The 27,726-nt window shown below is 48.6% G+C and overlaps 1 protein-coding gene and 1 pseudogene across 1 annotated transcript in view; both read left to right on the forward strand.

The window, feature by feature from the left end:
* Positions 1-25,225, forward strand: part of LOC140422634 (uncharacterized) — a 111,967-nt gene extending 86,742 nt beyond the window's left edge. Inside the window, exon 8 of the mRNA XM_072507638.1 lies at positions 22,750-25,225. Within this exon, the coding sequence (XP_072363739.1) occupies positions 22,750-23,802 (1,053 nt within the window). The 3' untranslated portion in view covers positions 23,803-25,225. The remainder of the gene's footprint in view (positions 1-22,749) is intronic.
* LOC140421444 (sodium/potassium-transporting ATPase subunit beta-1-like) lies at positions 3,813-5,929 on the forward strand (annotated as a pseudogene).
* Positions 25,226-27,726: the final 2,501 nt, after the last annotated feature.

Raw genomic sequence — 27,726 nt, forward strand, 5'->3', positions numbered from 1 at the left:
CACTGTTACTTCACAGCGCCAGGGTCGATTCCCAGCTTCGGTCACTGGGTTGTAATGCAGAACAAGGCCAGAGCGTGGGTTCAATTCCCGTACCAGCTTACCCCAACTGGTGACGGAATGTGACGATTTGGGGCTTTTCACAGTAACCTCATACTTGTGGCAATAAAAGATTATTATGTCTGTGTGGAGTCTGCACGTTCTCTTCGTGTCTGCCTGGATTTCCTCCGCGTGCTCCAGTTTCCTCCCTCAAGTCCTGAAAGATTTGCTTGTTTGGTGAATCGGACATTCTGAATTCTCCCTGTGTACCTGAAAAGGCGCTGGAGTTTAAAAAAGATTGAATTCCATTTGCAATTGTTCTCCCCATCTGACCAATCCACTGATATCTTCCTGCAGTCCATGGCTTTCTCCCGCAATGTCAACCATACGCAGAATTGTTGTATGATCTGCAAATTTCATAATCATTCATATGTACCAGAGAACTGTGGAACCCCACTGGAAACAGGCATCCAGACATCATTCAGTCCTGGATGTGATTCACAGCAGCAATAACAGCAGAATCCATCCCCTGCTGTCGCCTGTGAACTTGCTTGCAGGTTGTTTGACTGAGCGAACCCCCTCCCACACACACAGCAGGTGTACGGCCTCTCCCCACTGTGAACCATGTGTCAGCAGATTCCATTTACTTTTAAATCCCTTCTCGCAATCAGAGCATTTGAAAGGTCTCTGATCAGTGTGAGTAAGTTGGTGTGTTGTAAGGTGGATGACTGAGTGAATTTCTTGTTACACACGGGGCAAGTGTATAGTCTCTCCCCAGTGTGCACCCGCTGGTGTATCAGAAGGTCGGATGAATCAATGAATTCCTGCCCACACACAGGGCAGATGAACGGTCTCTTCCCAGTGTGAATTCGATGGTGTCTCAGAAGGTGAGGTAATCGGCTGAATTCCTTCCCGAACTTGGAGCAGGTGAATGGCCTGTCCCCAGTTTGAGTGCGCTGGTGTTACAGAAGATCCTTTTTGCTTTTAAATGTTTTCTCACAATCAGAACAATTAATTTGTCTCAGATCAGTGTGAACAAATTGGTGAGTCAGAAGGTGGGAGGGACAAGTTGAATCTCTTCCCACAATTGGAGCAGGTGAATAGCCTCTCCCCAGTGTGATTGCCTTGATGTATCAGCAAATCCTTTCTGCTTTTATAGTTCTTCTCACATTTAAAAGGTCTCTGATCAGTATGAACAAGTTGGTGTGTCAGGAGGTGTGATGACTGAGTGAATCCCTTCCCACAGGCAGAGCAGGTAAATGGCCTCTCCACATTGGCTGAAACTCTGCATCATGTCTCAAACTCCAGGAGAAAAATTGACCTTTCTGTTTGTGGCTTTAAACAGATGAAACCCTGTGGATGTGGAGCAAACATTTCAACATTTGTTGTTGAAATATGGCAGCATGATGAAACAATCTAACAACAATTCAGGGCGTGATTTAAAGGAATAACTAGGCAGACAGGGAATGTCACCCTGAGGTCAAGGAGTCTGGTTTCAGTTGGTGAATGGACAGAAGGGTTAGGCAGGTTAGGGAGAAGGTTAATACTGTCATCATTCAGAACAACACAGACTATAAAGCAACAAATGAGGAACTTTACTGTCCAATTTAATATTCACATAATGTATTTGTAGATCAGAGACAGAAGAACAGGAATTTGCAATCAGTTTGGAGATAACTCTGATATTTTCCATTCTTAAACATTTTGTCTTGAAAGATACCAAATGGGATGAAGCCAAATCTTGAAAAGGCAATGTCTTTAGTTTAAATCATCACCGTGCTGTCAGTGGAAAGGGTTAACTTCTCTGCTCTCAAAGGTGTTGGAGCAAACGTGCTGAAATGCGCACAACTGTATTGACTTTACGTAACTTTATTTTCAGATATGAAATGAATCAAACACCATTTTAAACTTTGTATTCTCAATTCATTTGTCAACTTTTTGTGGGTAGGTTGCACAGTTGCTTCACAGCGCCAGGGTCCCAGGTTTGATTCCCGGCTCAGGTGACTGAATGCGCAGAGTCAGCACGTTCTATTCATGTCTGCGTGGGTTTCGTCCCACAAGTCCCGAAAGAGGTGCTGTTGGGTAATTTGGACATTCTCAATTCTCCCTCTGTGTACCCGAACAGGCGCTGGAATGTGGCGATAAGAGGCTTTCACAGTAACTTCATTGCAGTGTTAATATAAGCCTACTTGTGACAATGCAGATTATTATTATTATCAGCTGGTGTGTGGAGAAGATCACGTTCCTGTAGATCTGTCAGCACAGAAACCGCACTGTGCTTTTGTATCCACTCAGTCTGCAAGTAGATGAATCTTTTAAACATGACCCTAGTGAAGGTCTTCCCGGTGCTGCTAAGGAGTGAGACATTCCTGTAGTTGCTGCAACCTCCTCTGTCACTGCTGTTTTTATCAGCTGTGATGATTTTAGTAACATGCACATGGAATGGTTCCGACCTCCCAACAGAGGAGGAGGTCGTGAAGGTGTGACAGTCGATGGGACTTTGTGTTTGAGCAGTTCAGCTGGAATTCCATCCTTGCTGGACGCTTTTATGCTTGTTGAGCAATCAATGGCCTTGTCCAACTGAACCATGACAGGAAGCTGCAGGAGAGTCAGACAGCGACTGGGAGATGTCCGTCTGACGGAGCACAGCTGACAGTCATGTTCAACCCAGCGGGACATCTGTTTACATCTGTCAGGATGTCACCATCTGGGATTTCAGGGGAACGCCTTTGGTGATGGTCAGACCCAGAGCCCTCTTCTTCCCAGCACACACAGCACATAGATTTCTGTTATCACAGGCAGTGTGGAATTACTGACGTTGGCTGTCCAGTGTTTATTTTCACAATCTCTCCGTCTTTTACATAACTGTCTTGACTACTTTCAAGTGATGCCTTGTTCTCGGTGTTGGGTTTATGTTGTACATCAGGTCGGCTTTGCTTTTTGCTTCAATGACAGATATCATCTCTGCTGAGGGGCTCTCAAACCAGTCTGTGTTATGGGTTCCACCTTTCCCATAGAATCCTGTCGGATCTTTCCAGTGCAGAAGGAGGCCATTTGGCCCATCGAGTCTGCAGTGACCCTGTGAAAGAGCACTCAACCTCGGCCCACTCCCCCGCTCTATCCCCCTAACCCTGGCTGCTGCTGCTGTGTCAGAAATGATTGAACTCAGTGACTTCCAAGTTTCATCAATATCAATGTTGATTGATGAAGTTTTTATTGATGTGCCTGTGAAATATTTCACAGTTTAGTTTAATGCTCCTTGATAATGTAATTTCACAATGGACATGCTACTGTGAGGAATGTGTGAGTAACAATTGTCAGCAAGGATTAATCAGCACTTTCTAATTGGAGATGTTAATCAGTGGAACCTTTCAAACTCTGAATTGTAGATTTTGGATCAAACATCAATTTAGGATTGAAGTAAAAGTTCAGAATTGTCTTGTTCCTGTTCAGAGTTCCTGAATGAAGCTTCACCTTCCGCGGGACTCCTGACACCTGGAGCTTCTCAACTCCACTTCCCGCCCGCCCCCCCCCCCAGCCCCACCCAAGCCCGCGCCCCTCCCCCTCCCTTCCTCCGCCCCCCCCCCCCGCCCCCACCGAAGCCCGCGCCCCTCCCCCTCCCCCTCCCCTCCTCCGCACCCCCCCCCGTCCCCGCCCCTTTCTTGTTTGAAAAGCAACGGCCGCCGCGCGAGGGAGTGCGCGCGCCGCCGGCCAGCATCAGCTCAACAGCGAGGCCAAGCTTTCCTAAAACTCTCCCACAATCCCCCGCGCAGCCTCCTCGAGACAGCATGGCCCGGGCCCGGGCCAAGGGCAAGGAGGCAGGTGGAGACTGGAAGAAATTCCTCTGGGATTCCGAAATAAAAAAGCACTTTTTAGGCAGGACCGGCAGTCGTTGGCTCAAGATATTCTGGTTCTTCTTGATCTTCTATGGCTGCCTCGCTGGGATCTTCATTGGAACCATTCAAGCGCTGCTGCTCACGATTAGTCCATTTGAACCCAAACACCAAGACAGAGTTGCACCCCCAGGACTATCACAAACGCTGTATTCGTTCAAAACAGAAAGTTCCTTTAGTATGTCAGACCCAAACTCCTGCGAAAGTTTTGCGAAAAGTTTGAACACGTTCTTGGATCTTTACAATGACTCCAGTCAGGGTGGCAACACTCCTTTTGAGAACTGTGAAGAGATTCCTCCAGCCTACATTCATGCAGGCCCACTGGACGATTCAGGACAGAAGAGAGTGTGCAGATTTTACCGGACGTGGTTTAAGACTTGCTCTGGATTAAATGATCCTAATTACGGTTATGCTGAAAACCCCGCATTGTTCCGAAGCTCAACAGGATTCTTAACTTTTATCCCGGGCTTCCAAAGAATTCCACCGAACTTGCAGAAGAGTTGCAAATCAATTATAATCCGTTTATTATTCCCATTCATTGTGCAGCAAAGAAAGAAGACTGAGATAAAGTTGGACCTGTGAAATAGTTTTCATAGAATTTACAGTGCAGAAGGAGGCCATTCGGCCCATCGAGTCTGCACCAGCTCTTGGAAAGAGCACCCTACCCAAGGTTCACACCTCCACCCTATCCCCATAACCCAGTAAGCCCACCCAACACTAAGGGCAATTTATCATGGCCAATCCACCTAACCTGCACATCTTTGGACTTGGAGGATTCAGCGGCTTTCCTTTGCAGTACTACCCATACATGGCAAGCGTCTGCAGGAAAAATACCTTCAGTTCTTTGTTGCTATTCAGTTTATAAACGTCAAACAGAATACGGAAGTGCGCATTGAGTGTAAAGTGTATGGTGAAAATATTAACTATAGTGACAAGGACCGCTTTGGGGCTGGTTTAGCACAGGGCTAAATCGCTGGCTTTGAAAGCAGGCCAGCAGCATGGTTCAATTCCCGTACCAGCCTCCCCGAACAGGCGCCGGAATGTGGCGACTAGGGGCTTTTCACTGTAACTTCATTTGAAGTCTACTTGTGACAAAAAGCGATTTTCATTTCCGGGACGTTTTGAAGTAAAATTTGAGATCACGAGCTGATAACTGCATAATACAATTTGCCCCTTTATTTCAAATTAGTCTAGAACAAACTGTCGTATATATGGGACTTACACTTAATCTATATGCTTTACGCTAGCTTTCTGCATTTACCTAGGTACGTATCATAAAAGCAATAGTAGTACATATTTATTCCACTGTAAATGATAATACTTGAGCTATGGGTATGCCCATTACTGTAAATTATAATTCCACTAATGTGTAGCAGTGTTTGTGTTCTTGGGTATTGCTGCCTTGTGCCTCGTGTGAGTTTGAGTGTACATTACTGTAGAGCATTCACAGGTCCTTCAAATTATGTTGCCGTTTTTAAGCACACTTTGCTTTCCCAGTTGTAAATACTCTGAAAATTGCCATGGTATTTGATTTTGTTTCTGTTATGCCCACGTGTATGAATATACTGAACTCTGAAGTTTGTGTCGGGGAGGGAGGAAAAGTTGCATTTTTGGGGGGCAATGTTAAGTGTAGGGTGATGGGTTTTATTAAGCTTCCTTTTAGGTCTGTTTAATCTTCAATCCATGTTGAGATCTGGGTCTGGCTATCAAGCTATTGTGATTAGTTATTAAAGTTGTTTGCTGGAACCATCACATGGTGGTGTCTAGAAATGTTTTAAACCATTTTCATGGAAGATTTTATATTTATGCAGTTGTAAAATCTTTTGCAAAGTGTAATTATAAAAGATACCAAAGTCACTGGTAAAATCATAATCTTTATTTTAAACCAATGCAGTAGGATGGCGTTCATGGTGTGCAATGTAACATCTGTAAACTTGTTGAGGGATCAATACTCCACCCGATTTAAAGCATCAACAAATAAAACTCATGAACCTAAAAAAGAGAGTTGGTGACTAAAGGAGAATATCACAGATGGTGCTTTTAAAATGGGTCGTTGTAGCTCTGAAAATCAGTGACATCTGAAAGTATTTAACTGTAGCCAGTTATAGGGCTTGTTAACATCAGCAGATATTGTCAGACCATCAATCCTGGATTTGATTAACAGCAGCACAAACAACAAAATCCAATCCCTGCAGGCACTTGACAACTTGCTGATGTATCAGCTCATACCATGACTGAGTGAATCCCTTCCCACAGCGTCGACGTTGTTCTCGGCCCTTTGTGAACCTTCTCCTTAGTGTGACTTTGTTGGTGTCTTAACAGGCTGGATGACTGAGTGAAGGTAGCAAAGTTCAGGAGAAACTATTTCTCCCAAAGGGCTGAATCTGTGGAATTCACTGCCCCAGCGTGCGGTGGATGCTGGGACAGTGAGTAAATTTCAAGAGGAGTTAGACAGATTTTTAATTGGTAATGGGTTGAAGGGTTATGGAGAATGGGAAGGATGGTGGAATTACGGCCAGGATAAGATTAGACATGATTGAATGGCGGAGCAGATTCGATTCGCCAAATGGCCTAATTCTGCTCCTATATCTTATGAACTTATCAACACTTCCCTTGGAGGACTTCTGGTGACGGCGGGCGGGAGGCGGCCGCACAATGGAGAGCCCCCGCTCGGGAACGGCAATTTCGGGGCTTTAAGTCCGGTCCCAGGGTCTGCGGAGGCGGCAGAAGAAGGGAGAAGGCACGGAGGAGGCACCGAGAAGACACAGGAGGGAAAAAAAACCCAAAGCAAAATGTCGAGGGTGAGCAAAAAAACGGCCGAAAAAAAAACAGCTGGAGGTCCGTCGGGGAGTGGAAAGGTCACCGCGGGGTCACCAGGAAAAATGGAGGCTGGAGCACCAGGGAAGGCCGCACTGCTTACGGCTGAAGAAATAACCAAGGTGATGGCTGCGGAATTTGAAAAGCAGTTGGCGCAGATTGCGAAATGCATGGAGACGGTGAGGAAGGAGATGAGGGAGGTCTTGTGTGTGCTGGTGGAGGAGGCGGTTTCCCCGGTGAGGATGGAGGTGGCGAGCGCAGTGGTGGAGGTGCGAGAGCAAGGGGAGGCGCTGAAGGAAGTGAAGGAGACGTTTTTGCAGCACGGTGATCAACTTGCCTCGATGGGGAAAGAGATGTGGAAGGTGATGGATACTAACAAGTATCTGCGAGGAAAAATGGAAGACCTGGAAAATAGATCCAGGTGACAGAACTTGAGGATTGTGGGGCTGCCCGAAGGAGTTGAAGGACCGAAGCCGACTGAGTATTTTGCCGCGATGCTGGCAAAACTACTGCGGGAGGGGGAGGACCCCTCCCGATATGAACTGGATCAGGCTCATCGGTCGTGAAGGCCTATACCAAAGGCGAGTGAGCCGCCAAGGGCAGTGACTCTGTGCTTCCGTAGGTAAAGGGTGAAGGAGAAGGTCCTGAGCTGGGACAAGCAGAAGCGGGTGGTGCAGTGGGCTGGAGCTGGTATACGTGTATACCAGGACTTTACGGTGGAGCTGGCAAGGAGGCGGGCTGTCTTCAACCGGGTGAACAGGGACTGTACATTAGCAAGGTGCGGTGCGGCATTGTATATCCAGCGAAGCTGAGGGTGACTTACAAGCTCAGGGACTTTTATTTTGGAACGGCGGAAGCAGCGGAGGAGTTTGCGAAAGCAGAAGGACTGTGGCAGAACTGACAAATTGAGGGATGGCCATGTGCCGATGTAACCTCATGACTGTATTTTCTTCTTTTTTGTATCACTGCGCGCGGGTGTAGAGATTAAAGGAGCCAAGGTGGTATATATTTGGACAAGGGAAGGGACGGGACTTTCACTCAAAATGAGAGTTCTTTGGGGTGTCGGTGGATAGGTGGGGTTTGTGTGCTAAAAGGGGATCTTTGGGCTTTCCTGGGGCCGGGCAAGTGGGAAAGGGACCCGGGCGGGGGCCTCCACACTGGCCGGTTTGTGCCGGCCAGTGAACGGGAGTGAGGTGGGGGGAGGGGCTGCGGCCATCGGAGCCTGGCAGAACAGGGTCCGAGTGGTCTAGCCGGGGTGGAAAGTTGGGGGGGAAGAAACCGAGGGTAGGGGGAGGAGTTTTACAAGAGGCAGTGGACGGGAGGAGCTGGAGACCTGGGGTGGGGGGGGGGGAGCAGTGTAAGATTAAGGGTGGCTACGGGTAATCCCTGATTTATTTTTGTCATTTGTTTATGTAAACATGCGGGTTGAGGTTTGGGGGTTGGTGGGTAGATGGGATCATTGTTGTTATTATGGGGACTGACATATCTTGCTGATTATTGTTTATTGGTTTTTTTTTTGTAAATATTTTATTGAAAATTTTTGGTCAACCAACACAGTACATTGTGCATCCTTTACACAATATTATAACAACACAAATAACAATGACCTATTTTATAAACAAAAAATGAATGAATCAATAATAAATAACAAAAATGAAAACTAACCCTAATTGGCAACTGCCTTATCACAAGTAACACTCTCCAAAAATATAATTTAACAGTCCAATATATAATTATCTGTAGCAACGACCTATACATATTATACAGTATATATTAACAACCCTGAGAGTCCTTCTGGTTCCTCCTCCCCCCCCCCCCCCCCCCCCCCCGATCCTGGGCTGCTGCTGCTGCCTTCTTTTTTCCATTCCATCTATCTTTCTGCGAGGTATTCGACGAACGGTTGCCACCGCCTGGTGAACCCTTGAGTCGACCCCCTTAGGACGAACTTAATCCGCTCTAGCTTTATAAACCCCGCCATGTCATTTATCCAGGTCTCCACCCCCGGGGGCTTGGCTTCTTTCCAGATTAGCAATATCCTGCGCCGGGCTACTAGGGACGCAAAGGCCAAAACATCGGCCTCTCTCGCCTCCTGCACTCCCGGCTCTTGTGCAACCCCAAATATAGCCAACCCCCAGCTTGGTTCGACCCGGACCCCTACTACTTTTGAAAGCACCTTTGTCACCCCCATCCAAAACCCCTGTCGTGTCGGGCATGACCAAAACATATGGGTATGATTCGCTGGGCTTCTCGAGCACCTCGCACACCTATCCTCCACCCCAAAAAATTTACTGAGCCGTGCTCCAGTCATATGCGCCCTGTGTAATACCTTAAACTGAATCAGGCTTAGCCTGGCACACGAGGACGAAGAGTTTACCCTGCTCAGGGCATCTGCCCACAGCCCCTCCTCGATCTCCTCCCCCAGCTCTTCTTCCCATTTCCCTTTTAGTTCATCTACCATAGTCTCCCCTTCGTCCCTCATTTCCCTATATATATCTGACACCTTACCATCCCCCACCCATGTCTTTGAGATCACTCTGTCCTGCACCTCTTGTGTCGGGAGCTGCGGGAATTCCCTCACCTGTTGCCTCGCAAAAGCCCTCAGTTGCATATACCTGAATGCATTCCCTTGGGGCAACCCATATTTCTCGGTCAGCGCTCCCAGACTCGCAAACTTCCCATCCACAAACAGATCTTTCAGTTGCGTTATTCCTGCTCTTTGCCACATTCCATATCCCCCATCCATTCCCCCCGGGGCAAACCTATGGTTGTTTCTTATCGGGGACCCCCCCAAGGCTCCAGTCTTTCCCCTATGCCGTCTCCACTGTCCCCAAATCTTCAGTGTAGCCACCACCACCGGGCTTGTGGTGTAGTTCCTCGGTGAGAACGGCAATGGGGCTGTCACCATAGCCTGTAGGCTAGTCCCCCTACAGGACGCCCTCTCTAATCTCTTCCACGCCGCTCCCTCCTCCTCTCCCATCCACTTACTCACCATTGAAATATCAGCGCCCCAATAATACTCACTTAGGCTCGGTAGTGCCAGCCCCCCCCTATCCCTGCTACGCTGTAAGAATCCCTTCCTCACTCTCGGGGTCTTCCCGGCCCACACAAAACCCATGATGCTCTTTTCAATCCTTTTAAAAAAAGCCTTCGTGATCACCACCGGGAGGCACTGAAACACAAAGAGGAATCTCGGGAGGACCACCATCTTAACCGCCTGCACCCTCCCTGCCAGTGACAGGGATACCATATCCCATCTCTTGAAATCCTCCTCCATTTGTTCCACCAACCGCGTTAAATTTAATCGATGCAATGTGCCCCAATTCTTGGCTATCTGGATCCCCAGGTAACGAAAGTCCCTTGTTACCTTCCTCAACGGTAGGTCCTCTATTTCTCTACTCTGCTCCCCTGGATGCACCACAAACAACTCACTTTTCCCCATGTTCAATTTATACCCTGGAAAATCCCCAAACTCCCCAAGTATCTGCAATATTTCTGGCATCCCCTCCGCCGGGTCTGCCACGTATAGTAGCAAATCGTCCGCATACAAAGATACCCGGTGTTCTTCTCCTCCTCTAAGTACTCCCCTCCACTTCTTGGAACCCCTCAACGCTATTGCCAGGGGCTCAATCGCCAGTGCAAACAATAATGGGGACAGAGGGCATCCCTGCCTTGTCCCTCTATGGAGCCGAAAATATGCAGATCCCCGTCCATTCGTGACCACGCTCGCCATTGGGGCCCTATACAACAGCTGCACCCATCTAACATACCCCTCTCCAAAACCAAATCTCCTCAACACCTCCCACAAATAATCCCACTCCACTCTATCAAATGCTTTCTCGGCATCCATCGCCACTACTATCTCCGTTTCCCCCTCTGGTGGGGCCATCATCATTACCCCTAACAGCCTCCATATATTCGTGTTCAGCTGTCTCCCCTTCACAAACCCAGTTTGGTCCTCGTGGACCACCCCCGGGACACATTCCTCCATTCTCATTGCCATTACCTTGGCCAGGATCTTGGCATCTACATTTAGGAGGGAAATAGGTCTATAGGACCCGCATTATAGCGGGTCCTTTTCCTTCTTTAAGAGAAGCGATATCGTTGCTTCAGACATAGTCGGGGGCAGTTGTTCCCTTTCCTTTGCCTCATTAAAGGTCCTCGTCAATACCGGGGCAAGCAAGTCCACATATTTTCTATAGAATTCGACTGGGAATCCATCCAGTCCCGGGGCCTTTCCCGCCTGCATGCTCCTAATTCCTTTCACCACTTCTTCTACCTCGATCTGTGCTCCCAGTCCCACCCTTTCCTGCTCTTCCACCTTGGGAAATTCCAGCCGATCCAAGAAGCCCATCAGTCTCTCCCTCCCATCCGGGGGTTGAGCTTCATATAATTTTTTATAAAATGTCTTGAACACTCCATTCACTCTCTCCGCTCCCCGCTCCATCTCTCCTTCCTCATCCCTCACTCCCCCTATTTCCCTCGCTGCTCCCCTTTTCCTCAATTGGTGTGCCAGCACAACCTTTCTCCCCATATTTGTACTGTACACCCTGTGCCTTCCTCCATTGTGCCTCTGCAGTGCCCGTAGTCAGCAAGTCAAATTCTACATGTAGCCTTTGCCTTTCCCTGTACAGTCCCTCCTCCGGTGCTTCCGCATATTGTCTGTCCACCCTCAAAAGTTCTTGCAGCAACCGCTCCCGTTCCTTACACTCCTGCTTCCCTTTATGTGCCCTTATTGATATCAGCTCCCCTCTAACCACCGCCTTCAACGCCTCCCAGACCACTCCCACCTGGACCTCCCCATTATCATTGAGTTCCAAGTACTTTTCAATGCACCCCCTCACCCTTAGGCACACCCCCTCATCTGCCATTAGTCCCATGTCCATTCTCCAGGGTGGGCGCCCTCCTGTTTCCTCCCCTATCTCCAAGTCTACCCAGTGTGGAGCGTGATCCGAAATGGCTATAGCCGTATACTCCGTTCCCCTCACCTTCGGGATCAACGCCCTTCCCAGCACAAAAAAGTCTATTCGCGAGTAGACTTTATGGACATAGGAGAAAAACGAGAACTCCTTACTCCTAGGTCTGCTAAATCTCCACGGGTCTACACCTCCCATCTGCTCCATAAAATCTTTAAGTACCTTGGCTGCTGCCGGCCTCCTTCCAGTCCTGGACTTCGACCTATCCAGCCCTGGTTCCAACACCGTATTAAAATCTCCCCCCATTATCAACTTTCCCATCTCTAGGTCCGGAATGCGTCCTAGCATCCGCCTCATAAAATTGGCATCATCCCAGTTCGGGGCATATACGTTTACCAAAACCACCGTCTCCCCCTGTAGTTTGCCACTCACCATCACGTATCTGCCCCCGTTATCCGCCACTATAGTCTTTGCCTCGAACATTACCCGCTTCCCCACTAATATAGCCACCCCCCTGTTTTTCGCATCTAGCCCCGAATGGAACACCTGCCCCACCCATCCTTTGCGTAGCCGAACCTGGTCTATCAGTTTCAGGTGCGTTTCCTGTAACATAACCACATCTGCCTTAAGTTTCTTAAGGTGTGCGAGTACCCATGCCCTCTTTATCGGCCCGTTCAGCCCTCTCACGTTCCACGTGATCAGCCGGGTTGGGGGGCTTCCTACCCCCCCCCTTGTCGATTAGCCATCACCTTTTTCCAGCTCCTCACCCGGTTCCCACGCAGCTGTATCTCCCCCAGGCGGTGCCCCCCCGCCCATCCCCTCCCATACCAGCTCCCCCCTCTCCCCAGCAGCAGCAACCCAGTAATTCCCCCCTCCCACCCCCCCCGCTAGATCCCCCGCTAGCGTAATTACTCCCCCCATGTTGCTCCCAGAAGTCAGCAAACTCTGGCCGACCTCGGCTTCCCCCCGTGACCTCGGCTCGCACCGTGCGACGCCCCCTCCTTCCTGCTTCTCTATTCCCGCCATGATTATCATAGCGCGGGAACCAAGCCCGCGCTTCTCCCTTGGCCCCGCCCCCAATGGCCAACGCCCCATCTCCTCCACCTCCCCTCCTCCCCCATCACCACCTGTGGGAGAGAGAAAAGTTACCACATCGCAGGATTAGTACATAAAACTCCTCTTTCCCCCCTTTTTAGCCCCCCTCTTTGCCCCCCACATTCGCCCCACCACTCTGTTCAAACGTTCTTTTTAATAACCCGCTCATTCCAGTTTTTCTTCCACAATAAAAGTCCACGCTTCATCCGCCGTCTCAAAGTAGTGGTGCCTACTTCCGGGTGCGGCTATGCAGAGCTAGGTCGCATATTCGGCAGCTCCTGCTTGGAACGGACTTTTGGGCTCTTTTACAGGGCCCCCACGGCATTTGTTTGACATTTCCCGGTGTGGGAAGAAGGCTGCAATATTCCCCCGACAGTGTCCCCCAGGAAGGGTATGTCTCTTGGTTGCCAGACACACGCAGAAACAGTAAAAGATTTGGCTGCAACTGCAGGATAAACAGGGCCTCTTCCAGCATGCAGGCGGGGGAAGGGCAAGCTTAAAGCTGCAAGCTGACCTGAGGGCCTGTATCAAAAGTGAATTCTAGCAGCAGAGGGAACAACTGTGAAAAGACCTCATCAAGGCCACTGAAGGGACTTCCGGTTGCGGTGATGCCTAGCTAGCCGCACGCTTCGGCGGCTCCAGCTCCGACGGACCTTCGGGCTCTTTTAAGAGCCCCAACGGGGAATTTTTCGACGACGCAACCCGGTGTGGGGCGTGTGAGAAGGGAGTCCCCCCCAAACGAAGGAGGAAAAAACCGGCGGCGGCAGCTGCAGCGCGAGGAATCGTCGACCAAAGGGTCAGAAAGAGAGAAGTACAAGATGGCGGCGGAGAAAGCGCAGGCGACATGGGGGCCTGAGCATGAAATTGTGAGACGGTGCGTGGAGCTGCTGAAGAGGGAGGTGCTGACCCCGTTGCTACAGGCAATTGAGGGGCTCAAGGAGACATTAAAGACCCAGGAGACAGAGCTCCGTGTGGTGGAGCAGAAGGTGACAGATATTGAGGACGAGATCCTGGGCCTGGCGGTTAAGACACAGACGCACGAGGCACTTCATAAAAAGTGTACTGAAAGGATCGAAGCCCTAGAAAATGGAGCGCGAAGGAAGAACCTTCGGATACTGGGTCTCCCTGAGGGTGTGGAAGGAGTGGACTGTGGAGCGTACGCAAGTACGATGCTGAGCTCACTGATGGGTGCTGAGGCCCCTACGGGCCCCTTGGAGGTGGAGTGGGCAAATCGGATTCCGGCGAGAAGACCAAAAGCGGGAGAACCACCCAGGGCGATAATCGTGCGATTTTACCGCCTTAAGGATAGAGAAGAGGTCCTGAGATGGGCTAAAAAGGTGCGGAGTAGCAGATGGGAGAATGCAGTGGTACGGGTATACCAGGATTGGAGTGCGGAGGTGGCGAGAAGGAGGGCGAGCTTCAACCGAGCCAAAGAGGTGTTGCATAAAAGGAAGGTGAAGTTCGGGATGCTGCAGCCGGCAAGACTATGGGTCACGTATCAGGAGAGACACCATTATTTCGAGACGGCGGAGGAAGCATGGACCTTCATCAAAGAAGAGAAATTGGATCGGAACTGAGGGACTGATGCTGCAGGAAATGTTATTGTTAATGTTACGGTGGAAGTTAATTGAGAAGTAAACAGGGAAGGGGGGAGACATTGGGGAAATGTGGGCGCCGGTGAGGGGGGAAAGACGGGACATAGTTGGAGAATGGGGAAGGGGAGGGGGAGGGGAAAGGGAGCTGCGCCATAAGAGGCGGGTCAGGTAAAGGGATGTTCCCGCACCATAAAGAATAAGGCGGGAAGACAGGCGCAAGGCGGATGGGAGTTCCCCACATGGGGGGGGTCGAGGAGTGAGCAGGAGTAGCCGGGGTCAGTTGAAGTCAGCTGACTTACGGAAGTAATATGGGGGGAGCAATCATGCTAGAAAGAGATCTAGCGGGGAGGGGGGGAGGGAGGGGGAGGGGGGGGGGGAACAACTGGGTTGCTGCTGCGGAAATCCAAAAGGAAATGGCTAAAGAGTGGGTGGGCGGGGATGGTGTGCGACGCTGGGGGAGCGAGCGGGAGCGCGGAGGCGGGATATGGGACTGGCCTAGAGAAGGTAATGGCTAGTCGACACGGGAAGGGGGCAGGTAGCCCCCTAGTGAGGCTGATCACGTGGAACGTGAGAGGCCTGAACGGACCGATAAAAAGGGCCCGAGTGCTCGCGCATTTGAAAGGACTAAGGGCAGACGTGGTTATGCTCCAAGAGACGCACCTAAAGGTGGCGGACCAAGTTAGGCTAAGGAAAGGATGGGTGGGACAGGTGTTCCACTCAGGACTGGACGCAAAGAATAGAGGGGTGGCCATTTTGGTGGGGAAACAGGTCGCATTTGAAGCAAAGAACATCGTAGCAGATAGCGGAGGTAGATATGTAATGGTGAGTGGCAGGCTGGAGGGAATGGAGGTCGTGTTGGTTAACGTGTATGCCCCAAACTGGGACGATGCGGGATTTATGAGACGGATGCTGGGGCGTATACCGGACCTGGAGGTAGGAAACTTGATTTTAGGAGGGGACTTTAATACGGTGCTGGACCCGGGGCTAGATAGATCCAGCTCAAGGACCGGAAGAAGGCCGGCAGCGGCCAAGGTACTTAAGGGGTTTATGGACCAAATGGGGGGAGTGGATCCATGGCGATTTCTTAGACCTAGGGCTAGGGAGTTTTCCTTCTTCTCCCATGTCCATAAAGTGTACTCCCGGATAGATTTTTTTGTTTTGGGAAGGTCGTTGATCTCTAGGGTGGAAGAAGCTGAGTACTCAGCCATAGCGGTTTCGGATCATGCCCCACATTGGGTGGACCTGGAATTAGGAGAGGAAAGGGAGCAGAGAACACTCTGGCGATTAGATGTGGGACTGATGGCGGATGAGGGAGTGTGTGCAAGAGTGCGGGGGTGTATTGAGAGATATCTGGAGGTCAATGGCGACGGCGAGGTCCCTGTGGGAGTGGTATGGGAAGCACTAAAAGTGGTGGTCAGAGGAGAGCTGATCTCCATTGGGGCCCACAAAAGGAAAACAGAGGCCAAGGAAAGGGAAAGATTACTGGGGGAGATTTTAAGGGTGGATAGGGAATTTGCAGAGACCCCGGAGGAGGAATTGTACAGGGAGAGGAGACGACTCCAGACGGAATTTGACCTTCTGACCACCAGAAAGGCGGAGGTACTGTGGAGGAAGGCACAGGGGAGGAGGTATGAATATGGGGAAAAGGCGAGTCGCCTGTTGGCTCATCAATTGCGAAAGAGGGCAGCAGCGAGGGAGATAGGAGGAATTAGAGACGAAAGGGGAGACACGGTGCGAAGGGCAGGAAAGATAAATGAGGTGTTCAAGACCTTCTATGAGGAACTGTATAGGTCTCAACCCCCAGAGGGAGAGGAGGGGATGCGGCAGTTCCTGGACCAATTGAGGTTCCCGAAAGTGGAGGAGCGGGGGGTGGTAGGCCTGGGGGCACCAATTGGGGTGGACGAGGTTATTAAGGGACTGGGAAGCATGCAAGCAGGGAAGGCCCCAGGACCAGACGGGTTCCCGGTGGAGTATTACAGAAAATATGTGGACTTGTTGGCCCCGTTGATGGTGAGGACGTTCAATGAGGCCAGGAAAGGGGGGACTCTACCCCCGACGATGTCGGAGGCGACGATATCGTTAATTTTGAAGAGGGATAAACATCCGTTGCAGTGCGGGTCCTATAGACCCATTTCATTGTTGAACGTGGACGCCAAATTGTTGGCAAAGGTACTGGCATCGAGGATAGAGGACTGTGTCCCGGGGGTGGTGCACGAAGACCAGACAGGGTTCGTAAAAGGGAGACAACTGAATGTTAACGTGCGACGACTATTAGGGGTGATAATGATGCCCCCAGTGGAGGGGGAGGCAGAGATAGTGGCGGCAATGGACGCAGAGAAGGCATTTGATAGGGTGGAGTAGGAGTATTTATGGGAAGTGTTAAGGAGATTTGGGTTTGGGAACGGGTTTATTAGCTGGGTTAGACTTCTTTATGGGGCTCCAACGGCAAGCGTAGTTACAGGTCGACATAGATCGGAGTATTTCCGACTATATAGGGGAACAAGACAGGGATGCCCGCTGTCTCCATTGTTGTTCGCGTTGGCAATTGAACCTCTGGCCATGGCGTTGAGAGACTCCAGGAAATGGAGAGGGGTGATTAGAGGGGGAGAAGAACACCGAGTCTCGTTATATGCGGATGACCTATTGTTATACGTGTCGGACCCAGCGGGGGGAATGATAGAGGTTATGCGAATTTTGAGGGGGTTCGGGGATTTCTCGGGGTATAGGCTAAACATGGGGAAGAGTGAATTATTTGTGATACATCCAGGGGACCAGAGTAGAGAGATAGAAGGCTTGCCTCTAAGGAAAGTGGAAAGAAACTTCCGATACCTGGGGATTCAGATCGCTAGGAGCTGGGGAACCTTGCACAGACTTAATCTGACACGGTTGGTAGAACAAATGGAGGAGGGCTTCAAGAGGTGGGACATGCAGCCTCTATCGCTTGCGGGCAGGGTGCAAGCAATTAAGATGATGGTCCTCCCGAGGTTCTTATTTGTATTTCAATGTCTCCCTATACTAATCACTAAGACCTTTTTTAATAAAATAGACAGGAGCATCACGAGCTTCGTGTGGGCAGGGAAAGTTCCGAGAGTAAGGAGGGGGTTCCTTCAGCGTAGTAGGGACAGAGGAGGATTGGCACTACCGAACTTGGGCGATTACTATTGGGCCGCCAATGTGGCAATGATACGTAAATGGATGATGGAGGGTGAGGGAGCGGCATGGGAAAGACTGGAGAGAAAGTCCTGTAAAGGGACGAGTTTAGAGGCGCTGGTGACGGCGCCGCTACCGATCTCACCTAAAAAGTTTACCACGAACCCGGTGGTGGCGGCAACATTGAATATCTGGGGATAGTGGATGCGACAGCGAGGGGTGCGGGGAGCCCTGGTGGGGTCCCCAATCAGGAACAACCATAGGTTCGCCCCAGGAAGAATGGATGGAGGATTTCAGAGCTGGTTCCAGTTGGGAATTAGGAGGGTGGGAGATTTATTTATAGATGGGACTTTTGCGAGCTTGGGAGCATTGGAGGAAAAGTATAATTTGCCCCGGGGAAATTTCTTGAGATATATGCAGGTGAGGGCATTTACTAGGCAACAGGTGAGGGAATTTCCGTTGCTCCCGACACAGGGGATACAGGACAGGGTGCTTTCAGGGGTGTGGGTCGGAGAGGGCAAGGTGTCAGAGATTTACCGAGAGATGAGGGAAGAGGGGGAGGAGTCGGTGGGCGAACTAAAAGGAAAGTGGGAAGAAGAACTAGGGGAGGAGATAGAGGAGGGTATGTGGGCTGATGCCCTAAGCAGGGTAAATTCCTCTTCCTCATGTGCCAGGCTTAGCCTGATTCAATTTAAGGTGCTACATAGAGCACACATAACGGGAGCAAGATTGAGCAGGTTCTTTGGAGTGGAGGAAAAATGTGGGAGGTGTGGCGGGAGCCCGGCAGACCACGCACATATGTTTTGGGCATGCCCGGCACTGGAAGGGTATTGGAAGGGAGTGACGGGAGTGATTTCGCGGGTGGTGAAGGCCCGGGTCAAACCAGGCTGGGGGTTAGCTCTATTTGGAGTTGCGGAAGAGCCGGGAGTGCAGGAGGCGAAAGAGGCCGACGTTGTGGCCTTTGCGTCCCTAGTAGCCCGGCGCAGGATCCTACTCATGTGGAAGGAGGCGAAACCCCCCGGACTGGAGGCCTGGGTAAATGATATGGCGGGGTTCATTAAACTGGAGCAGATAAAGTTTGCCCTGAGAGGATCGGCTCAAGGGTTCACCAGGCGGTGGCAGCCATTTCTCGACTACCTAGGGGAACGTTAGAGGGAAGACAGATGACCAGTAGCAGCAACCCAGGGGGAGGGGGGGGGGGCGGTTTAGTTTAGGTCAAAGATAAAGGGGTTTTGTTACTTGTGTATTGTTTAAAATTTCTGTATTGTTATTGTTGCGTTTGCTTTGTAAGAGGGGAAAAATTGTTGTTTGGGAAAAAAATTTCAATAAAACATTTATTAAAAAAAAAGTAGTGGTGCCTCCCTCGATATGTGACCCACAGTCTTGCCGGTTGCAGCATTCCAAATTTTATCTTCTTTTTATGAAGCACCGCTTTGGCCCGATTAAAGCTCGCCCTCCTTCTCGCCACCTCCGCACTCCAGTCTTGATAAACGCGGATCACCGCGTTCTCCCATTTACTGCTCCGAGTTTTCTTTGCCCATCTAAGGACCATTTCTCTATCCTTAAAACGGAGGAATCTCACCACTATGGCTCTGGGAATTTCTCCTGCTCTCGGTCCTCACGCCATCACTCGGTATGCTCCCTCCACCTCCAACGGACCCGCCGGGGCCTCTGCTCCCATTAACGAGTGCAGCATCGTGCTCACATATGCCCCGACGTCCGCTCCCTCCACACCTTCAGGAAGACCAAGAATCCTCAGGTTGTTCCTCCTTGCGTTGTTCTCCAGTGCCTCCAACCTTTCCACACATCGTTTCTGATGTGCCCCATGCGTCTCCGTCTTCACCACCAGGCCCTGTATGTCGTCCTCATTCTCGGCTGCCTTTGCCTTCACGACCCGAAGCTCCCGCTCCTGGGTCTTTTGTTCCTCCTTTAGCCCTTCGATCGCCTGTAGTATCGGGGCCAACAGCTCTTTCTTCATTTCCTTTTTGAGCTCTTCCACACAGCATTTCAAGAACTCTTGTTGTTCAGGGCCCCATGTTAAACTGCCACCTTCCGACGCCATCTTGGTTTTTGCTTGCCTTCCTTGCCGCTGTTCTAAAGGATCCACTGCAATCCGGCCACTTTCTCCTCCTTTTTCCATCCGTATCCAGGGGGGATTCCCTTCTGGTTTACCGCACAGTGTTTTTAGCCGTCAAAATTGCCGTTGGGGCTCCTATCAAGAGCCCAAAAGTCCGTTTCACCGGGAGCTGCCGAAACGTGCGCCTCAGCTGGTCATCGCCGCTCCCGGAAGTCCATTATTGTTTATTGTTGATGGATGTAAATGTGGGAGAAAATGTGAAAATGGAGGAGAATTAAAAAAAATTTTTTTTTAAAAAACACTTCCCTTGGAACAACATGAAGTGTCTGCTGCTTTCCAGATCCCTTCCTTTCAACTCACTTTTCAATTCGACTGCTTTGCATTATTCTCAACTCCAGAGAGAACAGACTCATCCCACAGAACCTCTCCTCCAAGGACAACTGCCTGATCTCAGGAATCAATCCAGTGAAACTTAGCTCCTCACTGGCATTGAGCAAATAGAGAGAAGAAAGAGCAGAAAGGGGAAAAGCGCTAGAGACACAGATAGGGAGAATGTAAGAGTGAAGGAGACTGAGCCAAATACAGAAACAAAGAGAGACAGAATGGGGTAGACATTAAAAGCAGCAGATACATTTCAACATTCCATATGATTGCTAACTTAGATTAACAGACAGAAAGAAGGAAAAAATACTTAGATTTAAACAGTGCCAGCAGAGAGTCAGGAAAAAGAGAGGGGCTGGGGAGGAAAGAACAAATGATCTTATGATGGGATTGATAAATGGAGTGATTAAATGACAAAGAGGATGATGGTACCGGGCAATATTGTAATAATGAGAGAAGAAAAAAAACTAATAGACCAAGAAAAGAACCAAAAGACAGGTCCGAATTTAAAATTATACCAGACGAACCACTATCAACATCTAATGTCTGAAAGATTGAATGATGGTTACGATCTGAAATTGTTGAAATGAATGTGCCTGATCAACAGATGAGTTCTCTGACCTACCATTCAGCTTCATTGGAACAGTGCAGGACATCCAGGGTACAGAGGTCAGACTAGGAGTGGAGCAGAGAATTCAAATGAATGCTCAGAATCACATTCATGGACTGAATGGTGATGTTCCACAAAGCAGTCACAAAATCTGAATTTAGTTTCAGAATAATGCAAAGCAGTCGAATTGAAAAGTGAGTTGAAAGGAAGGGATCTGGAAAGCAGTAGACATTTCATGTTGTTCCAAGGGAAGTGAGGTCTGGTTGTGTCGATAAGTTCATAAGATATAGGAGCAGAATTAGGCCATTTGGCCAATCGAATCTGCTCCGCCATTCAATCATGTCTGATCTTATCCTGGCCGTAATTCCACTGTCCTAAACTGTGTGAAGATCACATAGTGAGCAGCAAGTGAACATAACTAAATTGCAAGAAGTACAAGTATGTCCCGCGTCATCTGGAAAGTGTATTTTGGGATTTGAAATCCCTCTCTGGGCTGGAAACTCATGTGTATATCTCACTGTAAAAAGATTGTTCACCAGTTGAAAGTGGAAAAGAGTTCACTCGGTCATGCCATTTACTGACTTGGCCACGCAGTCACACTGGAGAGAGACCACTCAGATACATAATGTGTATGAGAGGGATTTACTCGGTTTCCCTACTCATTAACACTCCAGCTTTAAAGGTTCGAAAGGCTCTGATCCACAATTGCTGAATTCTTATTGGCATGACAGAGTTTAAATATTCGGTGTATGGGGGAAATTCACTTGTTCACCCCACCTGCTGAGGCGCCAGTGAGTACATATCGAACTATTGGGGTTTATTCTGCAGTTAATTACACTGAGGACAGGACTATGCTTCCTGAGAAATTGGTTGATGCATCAATTAGTTTAATCATTTTACATGTTAACCCTATAGCTGCGATCATAATCAGACATGAAATACAATTTTCGTCAAACAATATCACCTTTCAATGGCGGGGGTGGTACCCAGCATTCCTGGCGAAAGAGAATATGCCCTATCATCAAAAGCAGATGTGTGCACATGCGCAGCGGATGTTGGTGAATAGAGCATGCGCCGTGCGTGTTCAGCCTGATCATGCGCAGTTTGGGTGCTGGAGCTGCAGGGACGCGGCGGAGTGGATGCACAGGCTTCAGAAACACCCAGTGGAGGAGGCCTCGAACCCAGAACAAGAAGCTCCCCGTCCCCAATTTGCACCGACCCCGGTGGTAATTGCAGAACCTCTGTAACTGGGGAGATGGGGATAATTCCAGTGGATCAGAGACCCAGGCCAACGGCCTGGGGACAGGGGCTCAAATCCCACCCTGGAGTTGGGGAAGTTTAAATTAAATTAATAAAGGGGGAGGAATCCGGAACATAAATCCACTTTCAGTAGGAATGACCATTACAGCTATCATCAATTGTAAACTGATGGGAACCTGCTGTCCTTCCCTAGTCTGGCCTACATGAGATTCAGACTCTCAACAGCCCTCTGACAAGGACAATAAGGGGTCAGAAACAAATCCAATGAAACCCACATCCCATAAAATAACAAAGGAAAAATTGATGGACTTGGGTTAATGACAGTCATCTTCCTCGGGGGGCAGGACATGTGCAGGGTCATCACTGTCCCTGTGCGGTGGCACAGTGGTTAGCACCGCAGTCTCACAGCACTGGGAACACGGGTTTGATTCCGACTTTGGGTGACTGCGGGGAGTTTGCACCTTCTCCCATTGTCTGTGTGTCAGGCTTGCCTCCTGGTGCTCTGGTTTAGTCCCACAGTCCAAAGGTGTGCAGGTTCGGTGGATTGGCATCCCTCAGTTGCCCCTTCATGTCTGAAGGTCCGGTGGTGTTATGGGAATAGCGTGAGGGAGTGGGTCCTGTCGGGTGTTCTTTCGGAGGGTCAATACAGACTCTGGGCTGAATGGCCTCCTGCACTGTAGGGTTTCTATGAAATATATATGTAAATGTTCTGAATTGCTATCCTGGACTGACAGCAATGGATTTTGGAACTCCTTTTATAGGGTGTAACACCGCTAACTCAAACCAAAAATTTTTTTTTCTCTGTTGAATTTTTAACCTTCGACATTGTGTTCACAGGATGTTGGAAAAGCAGGAGATGAAGGCAGGAAACTCAAACCAAACATCACATCAGGATCTGACGCGATTGCCTAAATTATTGTAATCTGAATATCATTTAATCTTGAACATGGAAGGAGAAAGCAATGGAGAGAAACCGTCCACGTGTTCTGTGTGTGGACGAGGATTCAGCCGATCATCTGGCCTCTTGAGACATAAATGCAAACATGCTGGGGAGAAACCATGGAAATGTGGGGACTGTGGGAAGAGGTACAGATACCCGTCTGAGCTGAAAACTCATCAACACAATCACAATGGAGAGAGACCGTTCACCTGCTCCGACTGTGGGAAGGGATTCACCACCTCATCCATCTTGCTGACACACCAGCGAGTTCACACTGGGGAGAGACCATTCACCTGCACCAAGTGTGGGAAGGGGTTCATCTGTTCATCCCACCTATTGAAACACCAATGGGTTCACACTGGGGAGAGACCGTTTAGCTGCCAGGAGTGTGGGAAAGGATTTACTACCTCATCCATCCTGCTGACACACCAACGGGTTCACACTGGAGAGAAACCATTCACATGCTCCGAGTGTGGGAAGGGATTCCCTACCTCGTCTATCCTGCTGAAACACCAGCGAGTTCACACAGGGGAGAGGCCATTCACCTGTTCGGATTGTGGAAAGGGATTCACTGATTCATCCGACCTGCTGAAACATCAGCGAATTCATAACGGAGAGAGGCCATTCATCTGCTCTGTGTGTGGGAAGGGATTTACTCAGTCAAAGACCCTGCGAAAACACCAGCGAGGTCACACCGGGGAGAGACCGTTCACCTGCTCTGAGTGTGGGAAAGGATTCACTCAGTCATTCATCTTGTTGAAACACCAGCGTGTTCACACTGGGGAGAGGCCATTCATCTGCTCCAGTTGTGGGAAGGGATTTACTGATTCATCCACCCTGCTGAGACATCAGCGAGTTCACACTGGGGAAAGGCCATTCACTTGCTCCAAGTGTGGGAAAAGATTCACACAGTCATCCAACCTGCAGAAACACCAGCGAGTTCACACTGGGGAGAGGCCATTCACTTGCTCCAAATGTGGGATGGGATTCACTCAGTCATCTCACCTGCTGAAACACCAGCGGGTTCACCAGTGACTGCAGTGATTGGATTTTGCTGTTAATCACATCCAGGACCAAATCATTTTTATTGGCATCTGTTTCTGCTGAGGTTAATAGACCCCAGCACAGTTGTAGGACATGTTATGGATAAAAGTTTTAAAAAACAACTTTGTGTTGAGCAGTTTCGTGAATGTTTTTACTGTTTCTAACACAAATGAGTTCCTTTTGAATGCTCTCCCCCTCCCCAGTCTCCTCCATCTTCATCACTAACAACAAGTGTGAGGGGCTCTTGGAGCTTCTTTGTAACTAATATTGTGACAATCCGATCTGCTGCCTCTGCTGCTTCCCTCCCTCCTACTAGACCACCGGGACAAACTGACTCTTAATTTCCCCCTTGTCTGAGTCCTGAACTCCCATCTTCCTCCATCCAGCCCCCACACACACAGCAGTGAGTTCATACTGCAGAGAGAGGGTTTAAATGCTGAGACTGTGACAGGAGCTGTAAAACCCACATTCATTGATGATTCACCAGTGCAGTCACTCTGGTTCCACTCTATTCATCTGCTCTCAGTGCAGGAAGAGGTTCAGCCGATTGTCCATCCTGCAGCAGCACCAGTGAGTTCACACCGGGGAGAGGTCATTCAGTCCAAAGATGTGCGGGTGAGGTGGATTGGACATGCTAAATTGCCTTAGTGTCCAAAAAGGTTAAGTGGGGTTACTGGGTTAAGTGGGGTTAGTGGGTTACGGGGATAGGATGGAGGTGTGGGCTTGGGTAGGGTGCTGTTTCCAAGGGCCGGTGCCTCCAATTGGCCGAATGGCCTCCTTAGCACTGTAAATTCTATGATTCTATGACCTGCTCCATGTGTGGGGAGGGATTCACTGAGTCATTCAACCTGTTAACACACCAGCGGGTTAATACTGTCGGAAGCTATTTTAAATGTGTTTTAAAATTTCTCTGGAGCAGATGTCCTATCAGCATGTTCACACTGACCATTCAGGATCTCACTGTGGGTTCAGGTGATCATGTGGACTCAGTGTCCGCCAGCGCACTCATACTGGGCAGAGACTGTGCATCTATTCCATGTGTGGGAAGAGATTCACTCAGTCATCCCACCTCAACACACACCCACTTGTCCACACTTTTCAAAGTTCTGACTGTGAGCAGATTTAAAATCAATCGGATCTGCTGACAAACAAACACATTCACACGAGTAAGAGGCTGTTCACCCGCTCTGTGTGTGGCAAGAGATTCACTTGGTCATCTCACCCACTGAGTCACCAGTGAATTCACGGTGATTACAGGTATTGGATTCTGCTGTTATTGCTGCTGTTAATCACATCCAGGACTGAACCATGTTCATTCTGACAGTTGCAGTTTGTTTCTGCTGATAATAATTCCAGTAACTGGAATGAAGTTTAATATTCTGGATAAATGTCAAATAAATCAGCTTTGTTTAAACCTGTTGTATATTTTTGTGTTTCCCATCTGAGCATTTAACATCACCTGTCTGGAGCTCAGAAAGGACAATCTGGGGGAGGCTCATACGGCAGCAACTGAACTTCAGGCTCACAATTTACTGACGGTCAGACCCATGCAGAAACTCTGGCTGTATTTCTTCAGAAGCTACTTCTCAGCTCGTTTCAGCTCACCTTCCAAACAAAAACTCAATTCAACTGTTTTTCTGCAAAATGCCTGGTACCGTAGCTCCTCCCATTAATTACATCATCTTACCAAGATGAAACTTAGTTAACTCCACAGGGAACCCCCTTAATACAAATAAAACTCCATTCGCTCAAACCTTTTACAATGCCATAATTACACCTCTGGCTGCCAAAATCTTTCAAACCAGGATTCTTTAAAAAAACCACTGCAGCAGTCATACACACACTAACCCAGGCTTTAACCCTGACTGCACCAAATACCTATAATACAATATATCTGAAATCCCTCCATTCATCACAAGGCTCATTTTCCCAAATGTTTAGTTGACGTACAGAAATCCTATAGTTCTCACTGGGACAGGCACCTATCAATATGTTTTGAAAAAGAAACTGCTGGTTTATGTTTTCATAGTGGCTGCAAAAGCTTGGAACACAGTTAATGAAAAGGATACTAAGTGACACACAGCCTTAAACTAATACAGAAATTACAAAGTTATCTCATAAAATTTATAACAAGTGTGCATAAAATCAGTGCATAAAGGTGTCAGTGTGTAAATGTTGAGAGAGCAAAATATATTATAAAATACAGCATGACATATTCAAATAAAACATATTTGTAAGTAATATGTGTTAAACTGACGAAAGAACTATGAAAACTGATTGGAGAACTTAAATTCTTTAAGTTCACAAACCAAAGGTGGTTAGATAGTGTGACAGAAAGTGACTGCTTCTTTCCAGAAACTGCAAGTTAAAGGTTAAACTAATTTAAGATAAAAGGCTGAAGGTTTGAAATCTCAGTTTTCTTCACACAACCTCACAGTTTTCTTCACTCAAACTGATGTATAACTGTTAATTTTCAATGGCAGGAGAGTTTAATGGTTCCAGACCTTTGCTCACCGAACCTTTATGGGATTCACAGCAATTGCCCTGTAATTAAACCATTAAAGTGTAACTTTGTCCTGGCCTCAGGCCATGGGATGTATTTCACTTGTCCAGTTTGGCAGGAAGAATAGAAAAAACAATATTCTTGTGATCTTATGAGACAAAATCCAATCTTCACACTGAGGATACCCTCCATTGTCACGTGTGACACTATCACTGTGCTAAATGGGGTAGATTCAGAACACATCTCGATAAAAACAGGGTATCCAAGAAATAAAAATGAAATGAAATGAAAATCGCTTATTGTCACAAGTAGGCTTCAAATGAAGTTACTGTGAAAAGCCCCTAGTCGCCGTAACTTCATTTGAAGCCTACTTGTGACAATAAGCGATTTTCATTTCATTTCATTTTCAGAGGTGCTGTGGCCATCAGCAGCCTAATACTCAATTACAATCAAACCTCATAGAACATTACAGCACAGTACAGGCCCTTCGGCCCTCGATGTTGCGCCGACCTGTGAAACCACTCTAAAGCCCAACTACACTATTCCCTTATCGTCCATATGTCTATCCAATGACCATTTGAATGCCCTTAGTGTTGGCGAGTCCACTACTGTTGCAGGCAGGACATTCCACACCGTTACTACTCTCTGAGTAAAGAACCTACCTCTGACATCTGTCCTAATATCTATCTCCCCTCAATTTAAAGCTATGTCCTCTTGTGCTAGACATCACCATCTGAGGACAAAGGCTCTCACTGTCCGCCCTATCTAATCCTCTGATCATCTTGTATGCCTCAATTAAGTCACCTCTTAACCTTCTTCTCTCTAACGAAAACAGCTTCAAGTCCCTCAGCCTTCCCTTATAAGATCTTCCCTCCATACCAGGCAACATTTTGGTAAATCTCCTCTGCACCCTTTCCAATGCTTCCACATCCTTCCTATAATGCGGCGACCAGAATTGTACGCAATACAATAAAGGCATGCTGTTAGGTAATTTGGACATTCTGAATTCTCCCTCAGGCACCGGAATGTGACGGCTAGGGACTGTTCACAGTAACTTCATTGCAGTGTTAATATAAACCTACTTGTGACAATAAAGATTATTAAAATTAAGAAGACTTGGGATTTTCCTTAATCCTGCTGGCCAATGACTTTTTGTGACCCCTTTTAGCCCTCCAGACTCCTTGCTTAAGTTTCTTTCTACTTTCCTTGTACTCCACACTTGCTTTGTGTGTTCCCAGCAGTAGAGTGAGGGATTATGCCGGCCTATAGCAAATGTTGTCCCCTTGTTCAAGAAGGGGTGTCGAGACAACCCCGGTAACTAAAGACCAATTACCTAACAGCATGCCTTCCTATAATGCGGCCGCACCAGAGTTCTGTTAAGCTGCAACATGACCTCATGGCTCCGAAACTCA

This window comes from Scyliorhinus torazame, chromosome 5, assembly GCF_047496885.1.
Source record: "Scyliorhinus torazame isolate Kashiwa2021f chromosome 5, sScyTor2.1, whole genome shotgun sequence".
Taxonomy (NCBI): domain Eukaryota; kingdom Metazoa; phylum Chordata; class Chondrichthyes; order Carcharhiniformes; family Scyliorhinidae; genus Scyliorhinus; species Scyliorhinus torazame.